The sequence below is a fragment of the Alosa pseudoharengus genome, unplaced genomic scaffold, assembly GCF_046254945.1.
Source record: "Alosa pseudoharengus isolate Yale_2024_CS ecotype anadromous, Long Island Sound unplaced genomic scaffold, YU_APseudo_1.1 YU_APseudo_1.1_scf_4, whole genome shotgun sequence".
NCBI classification, from domain to species: Eukaryota; Metazoa; Chordata; class Actinopteri; order Clupeiformes; family Clupeidae; genus Alosa; species Alosa pseudoharengus.
In genome coordinates, this window is record NW_027468774.1 from 34,895,521 (window position 1) to 34,913,473 (window position 17,953).

The 17,953-nt window shown below is 41.4% G+C and overlaps 3 protein-coding genes across 3 annotated transcripts; all 3 read left to right on the plus strand.

Moving 5' to 3' along the window:
- Nucleotides 1–2,036: 2,036 nt before the first annotated feature.
- Nucleotides 2,037–5,431, plus strand: LOC143102924 (uncharacterized). The gene is made up of 5 exons (XM_076266718.1): nucleotides 2,037–2,098; nucleotides 2,583–2,619; nucleotides 4,194–4,492; nucleotides 4,611–5,214; nucleotides 5,357–5,431. Exons 2-5 carry the CDS (start codon nucleotides 2,608–2,610, stop codon nucleotides 5,429–5,431), a joined length of 990 nt encoding a protein of 329 aa, XP_076122833.1. The 5' UTR covers nucleotides 2,037–2,098; nucleotides 2,583–2,607.
- A 711-nt stretch (nucleotides 5,432–6,142) lies between these two features.
- LOC143103233 (uncharacterized) lies at nucleotides 6,143–9,198 on the plus strand. Its single transcript, XM_076267051.1, has 3 exons — nucleotides 6,143–7,911; nucleotides 8,092–8,146; nucleotides 8,999–9,198. Exons 1-3 carry the CDS (start codon nucleotides 6,178–6,180, stop codon nucleotides 9,142–9,144), a joined length of 1,935 nt encoding a protein of 644 aa, XP_076123166.1. The 5' UTR covers nucleotides 6,143–6,177; the 3' UTR covers nucleotides 9,145–9,198.
- Nucleotides 9,199–13,369: 4,171 nt separating this feature from the next.
- Nucleotides 13,370–17,900, plus strand: LOC143102925 (uncharacterized). Its single transcript, XM_076266719.1, has 5 exons — nucleotides 13,370–13,381; nucleotides 13,545–13,607; nucleotides 15,222–15,520; nucleotides 15,639–17,698; nucleotides 17,890–17,900. Exons 1-5 carry the CDS (start codon nucleotides 13,370–13,372, stop codon nucleotides 17,898–17,900), a joined length of 2,445 nt encoding a protein of 814 aa, XP_076122834.1.
- Nucleotides 17,901–17,953: the final 53 nt, after the last annotated feature.

Consider the following 17,953-nt stretch of genomic DNA (forward strand, 5'->3'; position numbering starts at 1 on the left):
GGCTTCATCCAACAGAGTGAATACGAGATTGTGCAGTCTTAGCTGTGGTTAGTGACGTGATGCTGTTAATGGGGAGTTTTACATAGCCTAGCGTAAACCTATAGGTTATTATTTATTTGGCGTACAAGGCTTTTTTCCTTATCAAAAGTGAGGGGGACGACTGATCTCTTCAACACTGCGGGGGATTTGGCGCTTGTCGCTGTGTGTGTGACAGAAGCGGAATGGGAGAATGCGTGTAACAAAAAAAAAGCTTACGGACAATTTACGCGCAAATGGGAGAATCCAATGAAAATGACAATGAATGACTAAACAGATGCTGAAAGCAGCACTGGTAATTTGCACGGCAAAAGTGTGTGTGTGTGTGTGTGTGGGGGGGGGGGGGGGTCCAAACTAACCATTTTAAAAATATAATGGCTCCGACGCCCATGGAGGGCACTGACAATTGAAAAAAGTTGATAAGATTACATTAAGGAGAAAAGCAATAATAAACAAATGTCAATTCAATCAGTAACATAATGATAATAAACAAATACTATAATATACAAACCAACACTTATGTTGAACAGATATGCCTTTAGACCCCTATTGAAAGATCCACAACTATCACAGGAACGGACAGCACTGCAACTCATTCCACCAACATGGAACCACTGAGGAAAAGAGTCTTGCATTTGACCAATATTCATCATTTTTATAAAATATAATCATTTTTGCCTGTTGTTAATCCTTCACCTCCACAAAAAAGCATTTTCATTGTGTACAGGGGGGACATTTAACAGGGAACAATTTAAAATGTTGGTCAGACAAGGAGAATAGCAATAATAAACAATAATTTCCATTCAATCAATAATATAATAACAATAAGCATATATAGCAAGCATATATAGCATGGTAAGACTACATTAAGGAGAACATCAATAATAAACAACATCAAATTAATCAACAGCCTAATGAAAAATCAACAGCCTAATGAAAATAAACAATACTATAACATACAAACCATACTATTGATATTCTCCTTAATGTAGTCTTACCATTGCTTTTATATTATTGATTGAATGGACATTATTGTTTATTATTGCTTTTTTCCCTCATTTTCATTGATTATTTCATTAGGCTATTGATGGAATTGACATTGTTTATTATTGCTATTCTCCTTATTATAGTCTGACCAACATTTTAATTTTTTCCCTGTTAAATTTAAGTATATTGTTTTGTATTTGTATGTCGCTTTGGACACAAGTGTATCCATAACCATAACCAAAACCAAATCTAAATTGCAATTTTGACAACAAATAGGATAAACTGAATGTTGACATCAGTCTGGTTGACATCACTAGCTTGCTCTGATGTCATAATGGTTTCCATGGAAGCAATCTATCCATCTTATAAGCTTGTGTGTAGGATCATTTTATTCACTTCTCATAGTACAGAGATGAGTATCAGTAGGCTACACATGACATATTTTCATTTAAAAAATGATTTACTTAAGTGCATGGAATATCAAAACAGCAAGTGTAAGTAAGTGGTTAATTTTCAACAAATCAATGATTGATTAAATAGTCTTGGTCAAAAGGCCTTTTTTTGAGATATCAAAATGTAAATTGAATCATAATTGTGGCTCAATGCAGTATACATAGCCTACACTGAGTTTTTTCCCCATAGCATCACTGAAAATGTTAAAGTGTAATGATTATGGAGTTAGAATTCAAATTGAAATTTATGTTCTGAATCTAATCCTGATTCTTGCAGAATGCTGTGATGTCCAGTAGGAGACCTGTTGCTGAATAAGCAAATCTGCAGCAGGTAAAGGGTTGGACTTCTGGGAAATAGGGTGGTTGATTATCATTGATGCGATGAGTACAGAATGTAGAATGCGTTAAGCGAGAGAGGGTTACACTGTACAGATCTGTAAACATGTGTGTGTGTGTGTGTGTGTGTGTGTGTGTGTGTGTGTGTCTTCAGCCATTCCCCCCATGGGCCCGTCTCTCCCAGGACAGTCCTTCCCAGAGGACCATGCGGAGAAAGACTGCTTTATTTCTGGGCTTCAGGAGGAGTTTCTATATCTCTCAGAATACCTGAAGGGTCTGAAGAATGAGTATGTATCAACACTGATGCTCTGTCTGTTAACTACTACTATATACAACTATAATGATAACTACAACGTCTTAACATTATAGTTAGACGAACAACGTCTAGCTCTGCCACCGGTACGCTCAGGCCAATCCAGACTTTTCTCATCTGTTGTTCGTTTGTGGAACACACTGCCAGTTCCTACAAGGGCAGGGACATCCCTCTCCATTTTCAAAAAACTCATGAAGACCCAGCTCTTTAGAGAACATTTCCTCTCATAGCACTACTTACAACTAGTCTTGCTGATCCTAGCACTTACCACCTGTCTTGAACTGACACTCAACTGTTTAAAAACAGCACTCACTGACACACTTATTCTTACTGTACTCTACCTTTTTCAAATTGTTGAGAGAATTGCTTTAAAACTTAAACTGTTTGCCATGTTGTTAGTCGCTTTGGTCTATACTTTATTTATTTACTTTACTAATATACTTTATTTATTTTCATAGGGAATGGCTTACCTTCCATGAGATCATGGTTAATCCTGTGAGTATTTTCACATGTGGTGTAAACAACATTTTCACAATCCAGTTTTGTACTGGCCCTCTAGTCATACTGCTACATTTTACACTGGCAAATTCCCTGTGTTGTGCTATGAAGATTTAAGGTGCTTGTCAGTGTGAACCATCATTCTGTGTTTGTGGTGCAGTGCTGGGCTGAACTGTGCAGTTACACAGGTTATATCGGTGTCATGGTTATATCGGTGCCATGGGTAATAACTTCCTCCAACTTAACAACGACAAAAAAAAACAGAAGTTATTATTTTTGGTCCCTCTGAATCCAGAGTCTCCCCTGTGTCAAACCTGGGTGTTCTCATCCCCTATGTTACATGAAGTGCAAGAAACCTGGGTGTCATCTTTGACTCTGAGTTTTCCTTTAATAAGAAATAGCTGCGGTGGTAATAAAGAACAGCTTCTACCAGCTCAGAATCATCGCCAAATTGAAACCCTCTCTGTCATTTAATGACCTGGAGAAAGTAATTCACGCCTTCGTAATGAATCAAGGCTGGATTACTGTAATTCATTATACCTGGGACTTCCTCAATCACTCATTTCACGGCTCCAGCTGGTCCAGAATGTGGCAGCAAGACTGCTGACCGGATCTAAAAAGTGGGAGCATATTACCCCAATCCTAGCCTCTCTCCACTGGTTGCCCATCCAGTACAGAATCCATTTTAAGATTTTATTGATGGTTTTAAAGCTCTAAATGGTCTGGCCCCATCCTACATATCAGATCTCATCCACTACCATTCAGTCCCTTAGATCCTGCAGCAAGGGTCTTCTGCACGTCCCACGCTCCAGATTCAAGCAAAAAGGCGATAGAGCTTTTGCGGTAGCTGCAGCACGCCTTTGGAATCAGCTGCCGCCTTCTATCAGAGATGCTCCCTCCATCACTAGTTTTAAATCTAGGCTCAAAACACACTTCTTCTCCCTGGCGTTCACTGTCCGTGTATGATTGTTATTTATATCTGTATTTATGTATTGTCTTTTTATTTGCACTTGTACGGCACTGTGTAAACTGTATTTTATATGTGCCTTATGAATAAATGTTACTTACTTACTTTTTACATGAACTGTATTGGGGTGAAGTGTGGAGTGAGTGTACCCCTAGCTGTGTAGTGAGTAACAGCTCAGTCATACGCATCAATCAAACTTTGCCAGTGGGTGTTCCCAAAGTTCAGGGTGTGTACGGGGATGAGGGGAGAATGATAGGTCAACAACCAGTCTCCACTGTTAGCTTGCAGTGGAGGGTAGCTTGATAACTTGCTAATGACTGCTAATCTCCTTCCCTGAGAGATGTGCTAGCGGTTTAGCCTCCTTGCACATCCACCTCTTAATTCAAAGTGTTGCAAGTTTGTAAATTCGAGCCTAAGCCAATGCATGGCTGAACTGTCAGCACAACACAGGATATATTGAGTCTGCTTATGTAGGTGACGGTCTAGTCGTTTTTTTTTTTTTTTTTAAGTTTCCAAACAGCTACGGTCTTGGGAAAGATCTCCCCTTTTTACATGTTAAGTAGCAGATGTGATTCTTTGTGTTCACTCTCCCCATATGAAACAGGTGACCAAAGCGGAGTTTTTCACTCTCCTGATTGACTTGGTCAAATACGTAGACCTGACCTCAGTAAAGGTGGTCATCCCTGCCCTCCTGAAGATGGTAAGAGAGCTTGCTAACCAAGACACTCAAGACCCTACCATCCAAGACCCCACCAAGACCCCTTCTGCCACATATGCTGAGGATGACCCAGGAATCAAGCTATTCAACAATGGGGTCCTTGTTGAAATTATACCCAGAACCAAAAGCAGCTGGGTATCAACTGCCTCATCCTGCAGCAAGACATCAACTGATTCACGAAAGAGGTAAGTTGTACAGCCAAGTATAAACCCATAGACATTTGCTGCAATACTAATAAGATGATGCATGCATGTTTTCTGGTTTTGGATAAAAGTCTAAAAAAATAGTTGCTGCTTTCTACAGGAAAACCACCACTGAGCAGCTGGTTGAAAATGTGTCCCAAAACCTCAGTGAATTCCTCCGAGTACAAGACCAGTCAATGGAGTGCTTTTTGGATGACCAGAAGAGGAACATCTCGGCTAAAAAGTGTCTGGCATGCATCAAAAAAGCTGTCAATGTACTAACTTGCCATTATTCATGTATAAATGACTTCCCACGTCCTCAACAACAAGTTTCAGAGGATGAAATTGAGGTCAAAGAAGTGTCTAATGGAAGTCAAAGGTCTGAGCTTTGCGTCAAAGTGGTTTCCAGTGAGGAATTCCACACCAAGGCCAAGAAAGCAGTCAAGGATGTCTTTATTGGAAACATGAAGCGATTTCAATCTGCTCCCCGCACTCCTTCCAGTGACTCGCTGGGAGTTGGAATTGAGACTTCTTCTTCTTTATGTCCTCAGCCTGTTGAAGAAGATGCTACTGTGCTCATAGAGACTTTTGTGGGGGAGATGAAGAAGGTTGCTCTGTTGGCTGAATATGCGGATGAACCCATGTCTCCTGATGAGGGAAAAACACTTGACCAGAGACAAAGAGTCCCCCCACATGTCTCTGGTCTTAAAACAAAAAAGGTTCAGGTAGCAGCAAAACAGATCTATGGAAAACTAAAAGTTACACTTAAGGATTTCTTCAGACATTTTCCCCTCCAGCATAGCCCAGCTGCCCTGAGAACTGAGGAACCAAATGAATTTGTCTCATTAGCCCTGGATGTTCATACAGCTCAAGTCAAACAGAAAAATCAGCGCCCAACAAATATCAAGAGTGACCAAGCTTTGCCTGTGGCTAAACCACTGAGCCCAGTTGCACGTAAGGTGCAGAGTGACATTGGTTGTCCTTTGAGTCCAAGTCAGCTGGACGACTGCACCAGAAACGTCTTAAAAGGAGTGCTGGCCTCTTACTTCTCTGGGCTGAAGCAGAACCCAATTCAGGAAGGCTTGGCTTCACCAGATCTGTTGGCTGATAAGAGCAGTTTTTTTGATGGTGTAATTGTCCAGTTAAAAAACATGGCTTGCTCTACATCTGCTGGGTGCAATGAGAGTGATGATTCAGAACTGACGAAAAATCATGTCACTGGAGTACTTAGAAAGCCTTGCTCATTCACAAGCATAAAAAGACTATCCGATGTAGAATTTCAGATGAATGCCTTCGAGGCAGTTACTAATGTGCTCGTTGGTTCAGTGCGAAGCTACACCTCCTTGCAATCATATACTACAGATATTTACAATGATGAATTGCAAGGAATGCCATGGAAAGACTTTGCCTCCAGAGATATGGATGCTCTTGTCACAGATATAGTTGATCAGTTTGTGAGCGACATACAGATGGCTACACTCCTTTCAGCTTCTCCTGACCAAGTGGGCACCCGCTCATTTGAAACCAAGCTGGCAACTTTGAAGAACAAGCTTGCCACCTCAAATAACCAATTCATTATCTCAGTCTCAAACATGTATGAAAATTTACTGACTAAAGTTGGTAAGTTTTTTGCTCAGTGCTCTTCCTTGTGTAACATCCCGGGAAAGCAGGCAGATGATGAGCCTGTGATGGACGGTCCATGCTTAAGTAGTCTCGAAACTACTCAGAGCATTGATGATACTCTGCTTGCCAAAACTCTCATTCACAAGAAAGACATTAAAGACATGGTTGACCTTGATGGCTGCACCAGAGAAATCATGTCAGAGCTTTTCATGGTGCTGAACGAAGAGAATGCAAAGGAGGACGCTGCCAACATTTCAGAGAAACTGTCCACCATCTCACTGGCAGACAAGGTAGTTGACTCAATCATTCCAAATTTGACTGATGAAAAAGATTCTGATCAATCTGCCCACAAGGACTGTAATGATTCGCCAGACTCATTATCTAAATTGATTGAGGAAGTATTCGGAGAGGAGGGTGCTCAGACAAATGCTATAATGTCAGTCAATAAGGTGTTGCTTCAGTCAACCACTAACCTCTCAAGGCTTACCACCTCCTCACTCAACCCTACCTCTGGGAATGTCCATGGGGTTGTGTCTGAAACAGAGATAACTACAGAGGGTACCCTTGAGAGAGAAACCAGCACTGATGTGGACAATGCCCATGCTTGCATTACCCGACAAGCAGTTGCAAGTGTGGTCAAAATGGTTAATGAAAAGATTAATTCAGAGAATGGTGGGTGTTCTTCATCAGAAATGCAGGATGGAGGACTCCACACAGTTGCTAAAAAGCTCTCGAGATCTCGTTCACAGGAAACCATTAACTACTTTACCCATGACTTTGTTGATCAAGTCTGTGGACTTTTCTTGAGCAGCAACAGAGTGGCTGCTCACAAGTTTGCTTCAGACAGCGTGCTTTTGGAGATGGGGCACTGCAGTGCATCAAGGAGGCACAATGTCTCTCAGCTTGTGGAGATCTATGCTAAGGAGACAGTGAAACACTACCTGCTCCCTCACTTCAATCTGCCTTTTTCATGGGGCATTAATCAGGGAGGCTCCTCATGTCCTGCTTCAGCTCCAGTGTGCCTTCCCAGCTCTGGAACAGCACTCAATGAACAAACTGCACCAATGGGCTCTAGGTCCCCTTCAAAAATACTTTGTGACATAGTGAACCTTGTCATTAAAGCTATGGTCAGCGATGTTATGAACAGCCTATCACTGCCAATAGAGTCTGGCAAGAATAAAGACCAGTTAGGTCATTCACTTAAACCCTGTTGGGAGAATCTTCTGAGCACCGAGAGCTCAGCTGCCTTACCTCAAGAACTGGGTTTCCACAGAGACGAAGACGACATTTCTTTCCCATTCCCCAAGATCATGCCTGTGGACTCTGACAACTACGCTGGTTTGGTCACTCTGCTGGTTGTACGGCTGCTGATGCAGACTAAAGGTCAGGGACTGCAGTCCGAAGACCTGCTGGAGAGATCCAGACAACTGGTTGACAAAATCCTGTATGTCTTTGATATTGTGTCAGGGAGTTCTAGAAATGACCCCTATCCTCTCAACATCAGGATCCACAGGGTCTTCCGAATTGTCTACGGTGACCTCTTAAGGGAATTTGGCACTGAAGAGATCCTTTTGAAAGCAATGGTCAGAGAGGATCCTACCTTTGAGAAAACCTTGGTGTCTTCCCTCACTAAACAGCTCCTGCAGATTTGCAAGGAAGCTGAAAATGTCCCACCTGCTTCATCAAAGGAGAAAGTGGAGGCCAAGGCAGATTCCAGTGGTCCTGGAATGAAGATAAAGAACAAGAAAGGAATTCTTAAACTCTTCTCAAGAATTCCAAAACTGAAGATCTTCCAGAAGGTAATTACTTTGCAAACAACACACATACATTTCTTTGACTGCTTGAAATTGTATAATTGTTACATCTATCTGAAGTTTTAGCCAAAACATGTTTAATTTGTTAGGACCAATACAAATAAAATTGAGTACTGCTTATAGTAAAATAGGTATTAATAAATTGGTAATGCCTGTTTCAATTAGAAATCCAAATCAGGCAGCATGGAAGATCGCCAGGCCTCCAAAAAGGGACAACTCGGTAAGTTTACCAGTCTCACTTTGCATATAAGGTGAAATCAGGGAGCAGTCTAGATCTCCCATAAGTGTATCTCGAACAATCTCGAAAGATGATGAAAGAGAATAAAGGGGTACTTGGTGTAACACCAGTTCTCTGAAACTTTGAGTGTAGAGTTTCACAATGAGGATGATACTATCTATATTTCCAGTGTGCGGGGATGTAGTGCATTTGCACAGCCTACTGCACTGCCACAACCTACTGTAACCTAGACTTTCTCTAAAGGAGAATCGATTTCTTCTCTAAGAAAGTGTGTTTAAGAGACAATTATACCACTTAACAATGGGGGTCTCATGGCAAACTGAAATCTGTAGCCCTTTGCTATCGTTCTTGTCCCCGATTCAGGACCTGACATAGCTTGGGACTTTCTTGGCATTGTCTGCAGTTATCCACTTCTGTAGCATACTTGAATCCCATGCACACTACTAAAAAGGGATGGAAATCCCTGGCTGCAACAAAGGCACTGCAGGTGGCTGGGCAGGCTTGTGCCTGCTGGTCCTCAGACAGAGCAGAGCTAGGTGGGCAGCCCAGAGGCTGGAGTGCGACTGAGCGATGAGATAGAATGGCAAGGTGGTAGCCGGTATGAGTAGTAATACCAGCAAGCCGTCTAAGCTTCTGGCAGGTTTCGTTCACAGCTGCATGCTGACCGTAATCTTTGCAATCACGCCCAGCAGTGATCTGTTGGGTCTCTGTAGAAGTGATTAGATGCTTCTACAGAGGTCGGGTATGGATTTCCCTCCCGCAGGTGGATCTTGAACACGAGAACTTGTCTCCCTATCTGATCTCATTTCCTTTCCTCTCTCCCCTCCTTCTCAGATCCCATTGCCAGCGCTGTTCCCCTCAGTGAGAGTGCTGCCTCCTCAGAGCACAGGACAGGAGAGTGCAAGACCAGCACAGGCTTCTCCCTCTTCAAGAGACTCTCTGTCATCATGAGGAGGAAGTCCAGGGTCAGCCCTGTGTAACCAACTCATAACCCCTCAAAACATCTCAGCACTATTAAGTGTCTATCTTAATCAAACTAATTCTAGATCTTTATCGCTACATATTTTTCCCCATTCTCTTAACCTAACCAAAAGCATAATAAAAATCACCTGAGCATTCATATCATTGTCATTTCCTTTCATTTTCTGTTTGCCCTGTGTGCATGTAACCTGACTCCGCCAGATGGATTTGCTCCGCATATCCATCTGGGAACTTTTCATTGAAGAACTTTTGGGAAGGGGCGGACATACTGGTTAGCTGATTGGATAAACCATCTGTCTATCACCACCTTTGTTGGTTATCGACGGGCCAAATCAACCAATTAAATGAACAAAGTATTCTTCTAATGCCGTTTAACATACAATTAAGTTAGGTAACGTGACAAACGTTAAGATGTTTTAACTTACCATTTATGAACCTAATCAACGACAATTCCCATCAAGTTTTCACGGTAGGCCCTACACTTCTGAAGAAAGTATATTCCTCCATTATGAACTGGAATCACCCGTGGAGGATGTCTGTGTCGTTCATTCCTCCCAGCTGCATGGCTGAGACTCATAGCTTCACAGTTTACCCAGGAATACTTTCTAATTTGAATAAAACTTCTCTGTGGATGCCGTCATGTTGTTCGTTGCGTCACACCTCAACCCGCCTCAAAGCCAACGCTGATTGGACGTTCGTTTGGTGAACTGCTCCAAATTTTCTTTAACGGAAAGTATCCAGACTGATCTGCGACTGAAACCCTGAAGCTCGCAAGATCAGGATGGTCTCACGAGGCTAGTGTGCATGTGCAGTTGGTGAAATTTTCACCACACATTAAAAATCCAAACTAAGAGTTATGTGTAATAAAGTGGAATGACACAGGAAAAAAATAATGAACGCCCCTACTGAAATTTCTTCAATACTTTGTGGAAAAGCCTTTGTTTGTAATGACAGTTTCAAGACATTTCCTGTGTGTCATTTACGGGCGATAGAGGGAGTTACGCGTTTCTTATGTATACAACTCTTGCGTGTATTCGGCCACTGACTTTCCAGCTGGGTCTCCAACATGTCGCTCTCAAGCTCAGTCGCTTGCCGCCTTGCCAGAGCATGCCAGAGGCTAAAACACGCTACTACATTTAAACACAATTGTTGCCGCAACTCGAGGCATTCCAGCCTACGAAATTAATAAAAAGTAAATCATGCATAATTTAAAAATAACTCAATAGGCTACTTGGCTACGCAATAAGGTTTCCATTACAGCACCGCATTCAATGAACGCATGAAAGCGGATGGTTTGTTTAAAATCCCGACACTCTTTCAAGTACATGGAACGTAGGGCTAATAGTGATCATCAAATACCTCCCCAGATTTCAGTGCCCATCAGTCCCAACATTTAACAATATAATCAAACAGTCCAAAAGTAAATATCAAACTAAACCGAAAATGTCCTGCTTTTGAAGGCCTACTAGTATGCCGCTCCAAGAAACGCATGTCTCAAAATAAAACTCGCATAAGAAATAAAGGGCTGTCTCGAATACAATCCTGCCCCTAAAGGCCTGTACTTTGTCTTAAGACCCCAACCATAATTTGAGGATTTACAGTATCTAAGTAGACAAACTGGCTTCATCCAACAGAGTGAATACGAGATTGTGCAGTCTTAGCTGTGGTTAGTGACGTGATGCTGTTAATGGGGAGTTTTACATAGCCTAGCGTAAACCTATAGGTTATTATTTATTTGGCGTACCTATAAGGCTTTTTTCCTTATCAAAAGTGAGGGGGACGACTGATCTCTTCAACACTGCGGGGGATTTGGCGCTTGTCGCTGTGTGTGTGACAGAAGCGGAATGGGAGAATGCGTGTAACAAAAAAAAAGCTTACGGACAATTTACGCGCAAATGGGAGAATCCAATGAAAATGACAATGAATGACTAAACAGATGCTGAAAACAGCACTGGTCATTTGCAAGGCAAAAGTGTGTGTGTGTGTGTGGTTGGGGGGGGGGGGGTGTCCAAACTAACCATTTAAAAAATATAATGGCTCCGACGCCCATGGAGGGCACTGACAATTGAAAAAAGTTGATAAGATTACAAGAAAAGTAATAATAAACAAATGTCAATTCAATCAATAACATATTTAATGATAATAAACAAATACTATAATATACAAACCAACACTTATGTTGAACAGATATGCCTTTAGACCCCTATTGAAAGATCCACAACTATCACAGGAACGGACAGCACTGCAACTCATTCCACCAACATGGAACCACTAGGGAATAGAGTCTTGCATTTGACCAATATTCATCATTTTTATAAAATATAATCATTTTTTTCTGTTGTTAATCCTTCACCTCCACAAAAAAGCATTTTCATTGTGTACAGGGGGGACATTTAACAGGGAACAATTTAAAATATTGGTCAGACAAGGAGAATAGCAATAATAAACAATAATTTCCATTCAATCAATAATATAATAACAATAACAATAGCATGGTAAGACTACATTAAGGAGAATATCAATAATAAACAACATCAAATTAATCAACAGCCTAATGAAAAATCAACAGCCTAATGAAAATAAACAATACTATAACATACAAACCATACTATTGATATTCTCCTTAATGTAGTCTTACCATTGCTTTTATATTATTGATTGAATGGACATTATTGTTTATTATTGCTTTTTTCCCTCATTTTCATTGATTATTTCATTAGGCTATTGATGGAATTGACATTGTTTATTATTGCTATTCTCCTTATTATAGTCTGACCAACATTTTAATTTGTTCCCTGTTAAATTTAAGTATATTGTTTTGTATTTGTATGTCGCTTTGGACACAAGTGTATCCATAACCATAACCATAACCAAAACCAAATCTAAATTGCAATTTTGACAACAAATAGGATAAACTAAATGTTGACATCAGTCTGGTTGACATCACTAGCTTGCTCTGATGTCATAATGGTTTCCATGGAAGCAATCTATCCATCTTATAAGCTTGTGTGTAGGATCATTTTATTCACTTCTCATAGTACAGAGATGAGTATCAGTAGGCTACACATGACATATTTTCATTTAAAAAATGATTTACTTAAGTGCATGGAATATCAAAACAGCAAGTGTAAAGTAAGTGGTTAATTTTCAACAAATCAATGATTGATTAAATAGACTTGGTCAAAAGGCCTTTTTTTGAGATATCAAAATGTAAATTTAATCATAATTGTGGCTCAATGCCGTATACATAGCCTACACTGAGTTTTTTCCCCATAGCATCACTGAAAATGTTAAAGTGTAATGATTATGGAGTTAGAATTCAAATTGAAATTTATGTTCTGAATCTAATCCTGATTCTTGCAGAATGCTGTGATGTCCAGTAGGAGACCTGTTGCTGAATAAGCAAATCTGCAGCAGGTAAAGGGTTGGACTTCTGGGAAATAGGGTGGTTGATTATCATTGATGCGATGAGTACAGAATGTAGAATGCGTTAAGCGAGAGAGGGTTACACTGTACAGATCTGTAAACATGTGTGTGTGTGTGTGTGTGTGTGTGTGTGTCTTCAGCCATTCCTACCATGGGCCAGTCTCTCCCAGGACAGTCCTTCCCAGAGGACCCTGCGGAGAAAGACTGCTTTATTTCTGGGCTTCAGGAGGAGTTTCTATATCTCTCAGAATACCTGAAGGGTCTGAAGAATGAGTATGTATCAACACTGATGCTCTGTCTGTTAACTACTACTATATACAACTATAATGATAACTACAACGTCTTAACATTATAGTTAGACGAACAACGTCTAGCTCTGCCACCGGTACGCTCAGGCCAATCCAGACTTTTCTCATCTGTTGTTCGTTTGTGGAACACACTGCCAGTTCCTACAAGGGCAGGGACATCCCTCTCCATTTTCAAAAAACTCATGAAGACCCAGCTCTTTAGAGAACATTTCCTGTCATAGCACTACTTACAACTAGTCTTGCTGATCCTAGCACTTACCACCTGTCTTGAACTGACACTCAACTGTTTAAAAACAGCACTCACTGACACACTTATTCTTACTGTACTCTACCTTTTTCAAATTGTCCTAAAATTGTTGAGAGAATTGCTTTAAAACTTAAACTGTTTGCCATGTTGTTAGTCGCTTTGGTCTAATATATACTTTATTTATTTACTTTACTAATATACTTTATTTATTTTCATAGGGAATGGCTTACCTTCCATGTGATAATGGTTAATCCTGTGAGTATTTTCACATGTGGTGTAAACAACATTTTCACAATCCAGTTTTGTACTGGCCATCTAGTCATACTGCTACATTTTACACTGGCAAATTCCCTGTGTTGTGCTATGAAGATTTAAGGTGCTTGTCAGTGTGAACCATCATTCTGTGTTTGTGGTGCAGTGCTGGGCTGAACTGTGCAGTTACACAGGTTATATCGGTGTCATGGTTATATCGGTGCCATGGGTAATAACTTCCTCCAACTTAACAACGACAAAACAGAAGTTATTATTTTTGGTCCCTCTAAATCCAGAGTCTCCCCTGTGTCAAACCTGGGTGTTCTCATCCCCTATGTTACATGAAGTGCAAGAAACCTGGGTGTCATCTTTGACTCTGAGTTTTCCTTTAATAAGAAATAGCTGCGGTGGTAATAAAGAACAGCTTCTACCAGCTCAGAATCATCGCCAAATTGAAACCCTCTCTGTCATTTAATGACCTGGAGAAAGTAATTCACGCCTTCATTACATCAAGGCTGGATTACTGTAATTCATTATACCTGGGACTTCCTCAATCACTCATTTCACGGCTCCAGCTGGTCCAGAATGTGGCAGCAAGACTGCTGACCGGATCTAAAAAGTGGGAGCATATTACCCCAATCCTAGCCTGTCTCCACTGGTTGCCCATCCAGTACAGAATCCATTTTAAGATTTTATTGATGGTTTTAAAGCTCTAAATGGTCTGGCCCCATCCTACATATCAGATCTCATCCACTACCATTCAGTCCCTTAGATCCTGCAGCAATGGTCTTCTGCACGTCCCACGCTCCAGATTCAAGCAAAAAGGCGATAGAGCTTTTGCGGTAGCTGCACCACGCCTTTGGAATCAGCTGCCGCCTTCTATCACAGATGCTCCCTCCATCACTAGTTTTAAATCTAGGCTCAAAACACACTTCTTCTCCCTGGCGTTCACTGTCCGTGTATGATTGTTATTTATATCTGTATTTATGTATTGTCTTTTTATTTGCACTTGTACGGCACTGTGGTCAGTGTAAACTGTATTTTATATGTGCCTTATGAATAAATGTTACTTACTTACTTTTTACATGAACTGTATTGGGGTGAAGTGTGGAGTGAGTGTACCCCTAGCTGTGTAGTGAGTAACAGCTCAGTCATACGCATCAATCAAACTTTGCCAGTGGGTGTTCCCAAAGTTCAGGGTGTGTACGGGGATGAGGGGAGAATGATAGGTCAACAACCAGTCTCCACTGTTAGCTTGCAGTGGAGGGTAGCTTGATAACTTGCTAACGTTAGATAGTTCATCTCATTCAACATTGGGATTGTTTTGGGATTACAATATGGACGATTTTAGAATGTTAAGTGTTTTTTTTTTTAGCGCCTGCATGCCTACGTTTTTAAAAGTTGAAAAAGTTTAAACTTTTGATGTGAGCAAAGCCAGCAACACCTCCCACAGAGTCATGACACTCCCACAATTCAGTTTGGCAGTGCATGAAGTCGGCCCATGTAAAGTGAATATAAAGCGCCACCGCCGAAGCTTTCGATGGAGGCGTGTGACTGCTAATCTCCTTCCCTGAGAGATGTGCTAGCGGTTTAGCCTCCTTGCACATCCACCTCTTAATTCAAAGTGTTGCAAGTTTGTAAATTCGAGCCTAAGCCAATGCATGGCTGAACTGTCAGCACAACACAGGTTATATTGAGTCTGCTTATGTAGGTGATGGTCTAGTCGGTTTTTTTTGTTTTTTTTTACGTTTCCAAACAGCTAAGGTCTTGGGAAAGATCTCCCCTTTTTACATGTTAAGTAGCAGATGTGATTCTTTGTGTTCACTCTCCCCATATGAAACAGGTGACTAAAGCGGAGTTTTTCACTCTCCTGATTGACTTGGTCAAATACGTAGACCTGACCTCAGTAAAGGTGGTCATCCCTGCCCTCCTGAAGATGGTAAGAGAGCTTGCTAACCAAGACACTCAAGACCCTACCATCCAAGACCCCACGAAGACCCCTTCTGCCACATATGCTGAGGATGACCCAGGAATCAAGCTATTCAACAATGGGGTCCTTGTTGAAATTATACCCAGAACCAAAAGCAGCAGGGTATCATTAGCCTCATCCTGCAGCAAGACATCAACTGATTCACGAAAGAGGTAAGTTGTACAGCCAAGTATAAACCCATAGACATTTGCTGCAATACTAATAAGATGATGCATGCATGTTTTCTGGTTTTGGATAAAAGTAAAAAAAAATTGTTGCTGCTTTCTACAGGAAAACCACCACTGAGCAGCTGGTTGAAAATGTGTCCCAAAACCTCAGTGAATTCCTCCGAGTACAAGACCAGTCAATGGAGTGCTTTTTGGATGACCAGAAGAGGAACATCTCGGCTAAAAAGTGTCTGGCATGCATCAAAAAAGCTGTGAATGTACTAACTTGCCATTATTCATGTATAAATGACTTCCCACGTCCTCAACAACAAGTTGCAGAGGATGAAATTAAGGTCAAAGAAGTGTCTAATGGAAGTCAAAGGTCTGAGCTTTGCGTCAAAGTGGTTTCCAGTGAGGAATTCCACACCAAGGCCAAGAAAGCAGTCAAGGATGTCTTTATTGGAAACATGAAGCGATTTCAATCTGCTCCCCGCACTCCTTCCAGTGACTCGCTGGGAGTTGGAATTGAGACTTCTTCTTCTTTATGTCCTCAGCCTGTTGAAGAAGCTGCTACTGTGCTCATAGAGACTTTTGTGGAGGAGATGAAGAAGGTTGCTCTGTTGGCTGAATATGCGGATGAACCCATGTCTCCTGATGAGGGAAAAACACTTGACCAGACACAAAGTGTCCCCCCACATGTCTCTGGTCTTAAAACAAAAAAGGTTCAGGTAGCAGCAAAACAGATCTATGGAAAACTAAAAGTTACACTTAAGGATTTCTTCAGACATTTTCCCCTCCAGCATAGCCCAGCTGCCCTGAGAACTGAGGAACCAAATGAATTTGTCTCATTAGCCCTGGATGTTCATACAGCTCAAGTCAAACAGAAAAATCAGCGCCCAACAAATATCAAGAGTGACCAAGCTTTGCCTGTGGCTAAACCACTGAGCCCAGTTGCACGTAAGGTGCAGAGTGACATTGGTTGTCCTTTGAGTCCAAGTCAGCTGGACGACTGCACCAGAAACGTCTTAAAAGGAGTGCTGGCCTCTTACTTCTCTGGGCTGAAGCAGAACCCAATTCAGGAAGGTTTGGCTTCACCAGATCTGTTGGCTGATAAGAGCAGTTTTTTTGATGGTGTAATTGTCCAGTTAAAAAACATGGCTTGCTCTACATCTGCTGGGTGCAATGAGAGTGATGATTCAGAACTGACGAAAAATCATGTCACTGGAGTACTTAGAAAGCCTTGCTCATTCACAAGCATAAAAAGACTATCCGATGTAGAATTTCAGATGAATGCCTTCGAGGCAGTTACTAATGTGCTCGTTGGTTCAGTGCGAAGCTACACCTCCTTGCAATCATATACTACAGATATTTACAATGATGAATTGCAAGGAATGCCATGGAAAGACTTTGCCTCCAGAGATATGGATGCTCTTGTCACAGATATAGTTGATCAGTTTGTGAGCGACATACAGATGACTACACTCCTTTCAGCTTCTCCTGACCAAGTGGGCACCCGCTCATTTGAAACCAAGCTGGCAACTTTGAAGAACAAGCTTGCCACCTCAAATAACCAATTCATTATCTCAGCCTCAAACATGTATGAAAATGTACTGACTAAAGTTGGTAAGTTTTTTGCTCAGTGCTCTTCCTTGTGTAACATCCCGGGAAAGCAGGCAGATGATGAGCCTGTGATGGACGGTCCATGCTTAAGTAGTCTCGAAACTACTCAGAGCATTGATGATACTCTGCTTGCCAACCCTCTCATTCACAAGAAAGACATTAAAGACATGGTTGACCTTGATGGCTGCACCAGAGAAATCATGTCAGAGCTTTTCATGGTGCTGAACGAAGAGAATGCAAAGGAGGACGCTGCCAACATTTCAGAGAAACTGTCCACCATCTCACTGGCAGACAAGGTAGTTGACTCAATCATTCCAAATTTGACTGATGAAAAAGATTCTGATCAATCTGCCCACAAGGACTGTAATGATTCGCCAGACTCATTATCTAAATTGATTGAGGAAGTATTCGGAGAGGAGGGTGCTCAGACAAATGCTATAATGTCAGTCAATGAAGTGTTGCTTCAGTCAACCACTAACCTCTCAAGGCTTACCACCTCCTCACTCAACCCTACCTCTGGGAATGTCCATGGGGTTGTCTCTGAAACAGAGATAACTACAGAGGGTACCCTTGAAAGAGAAACCAGCACTGATGTGGACAATGCCCATGCTTGCATTACCCGACAAGCAGTTGCAAGTGTGGTCAAAATGGTTAATGAAAAGATTAATTCAGAGAATGGTGGGTGTTCTTCATCAGAAATGCAGGATGGAGGACTCCACACAGTTGCTAAAAAGCTCTCGAGATCTCGTTCACAGGAAACCATTAACTACTTTACCCATGACTTTGTTGATCAAGTCTGTGGACTTTTCTTGAGCAGCA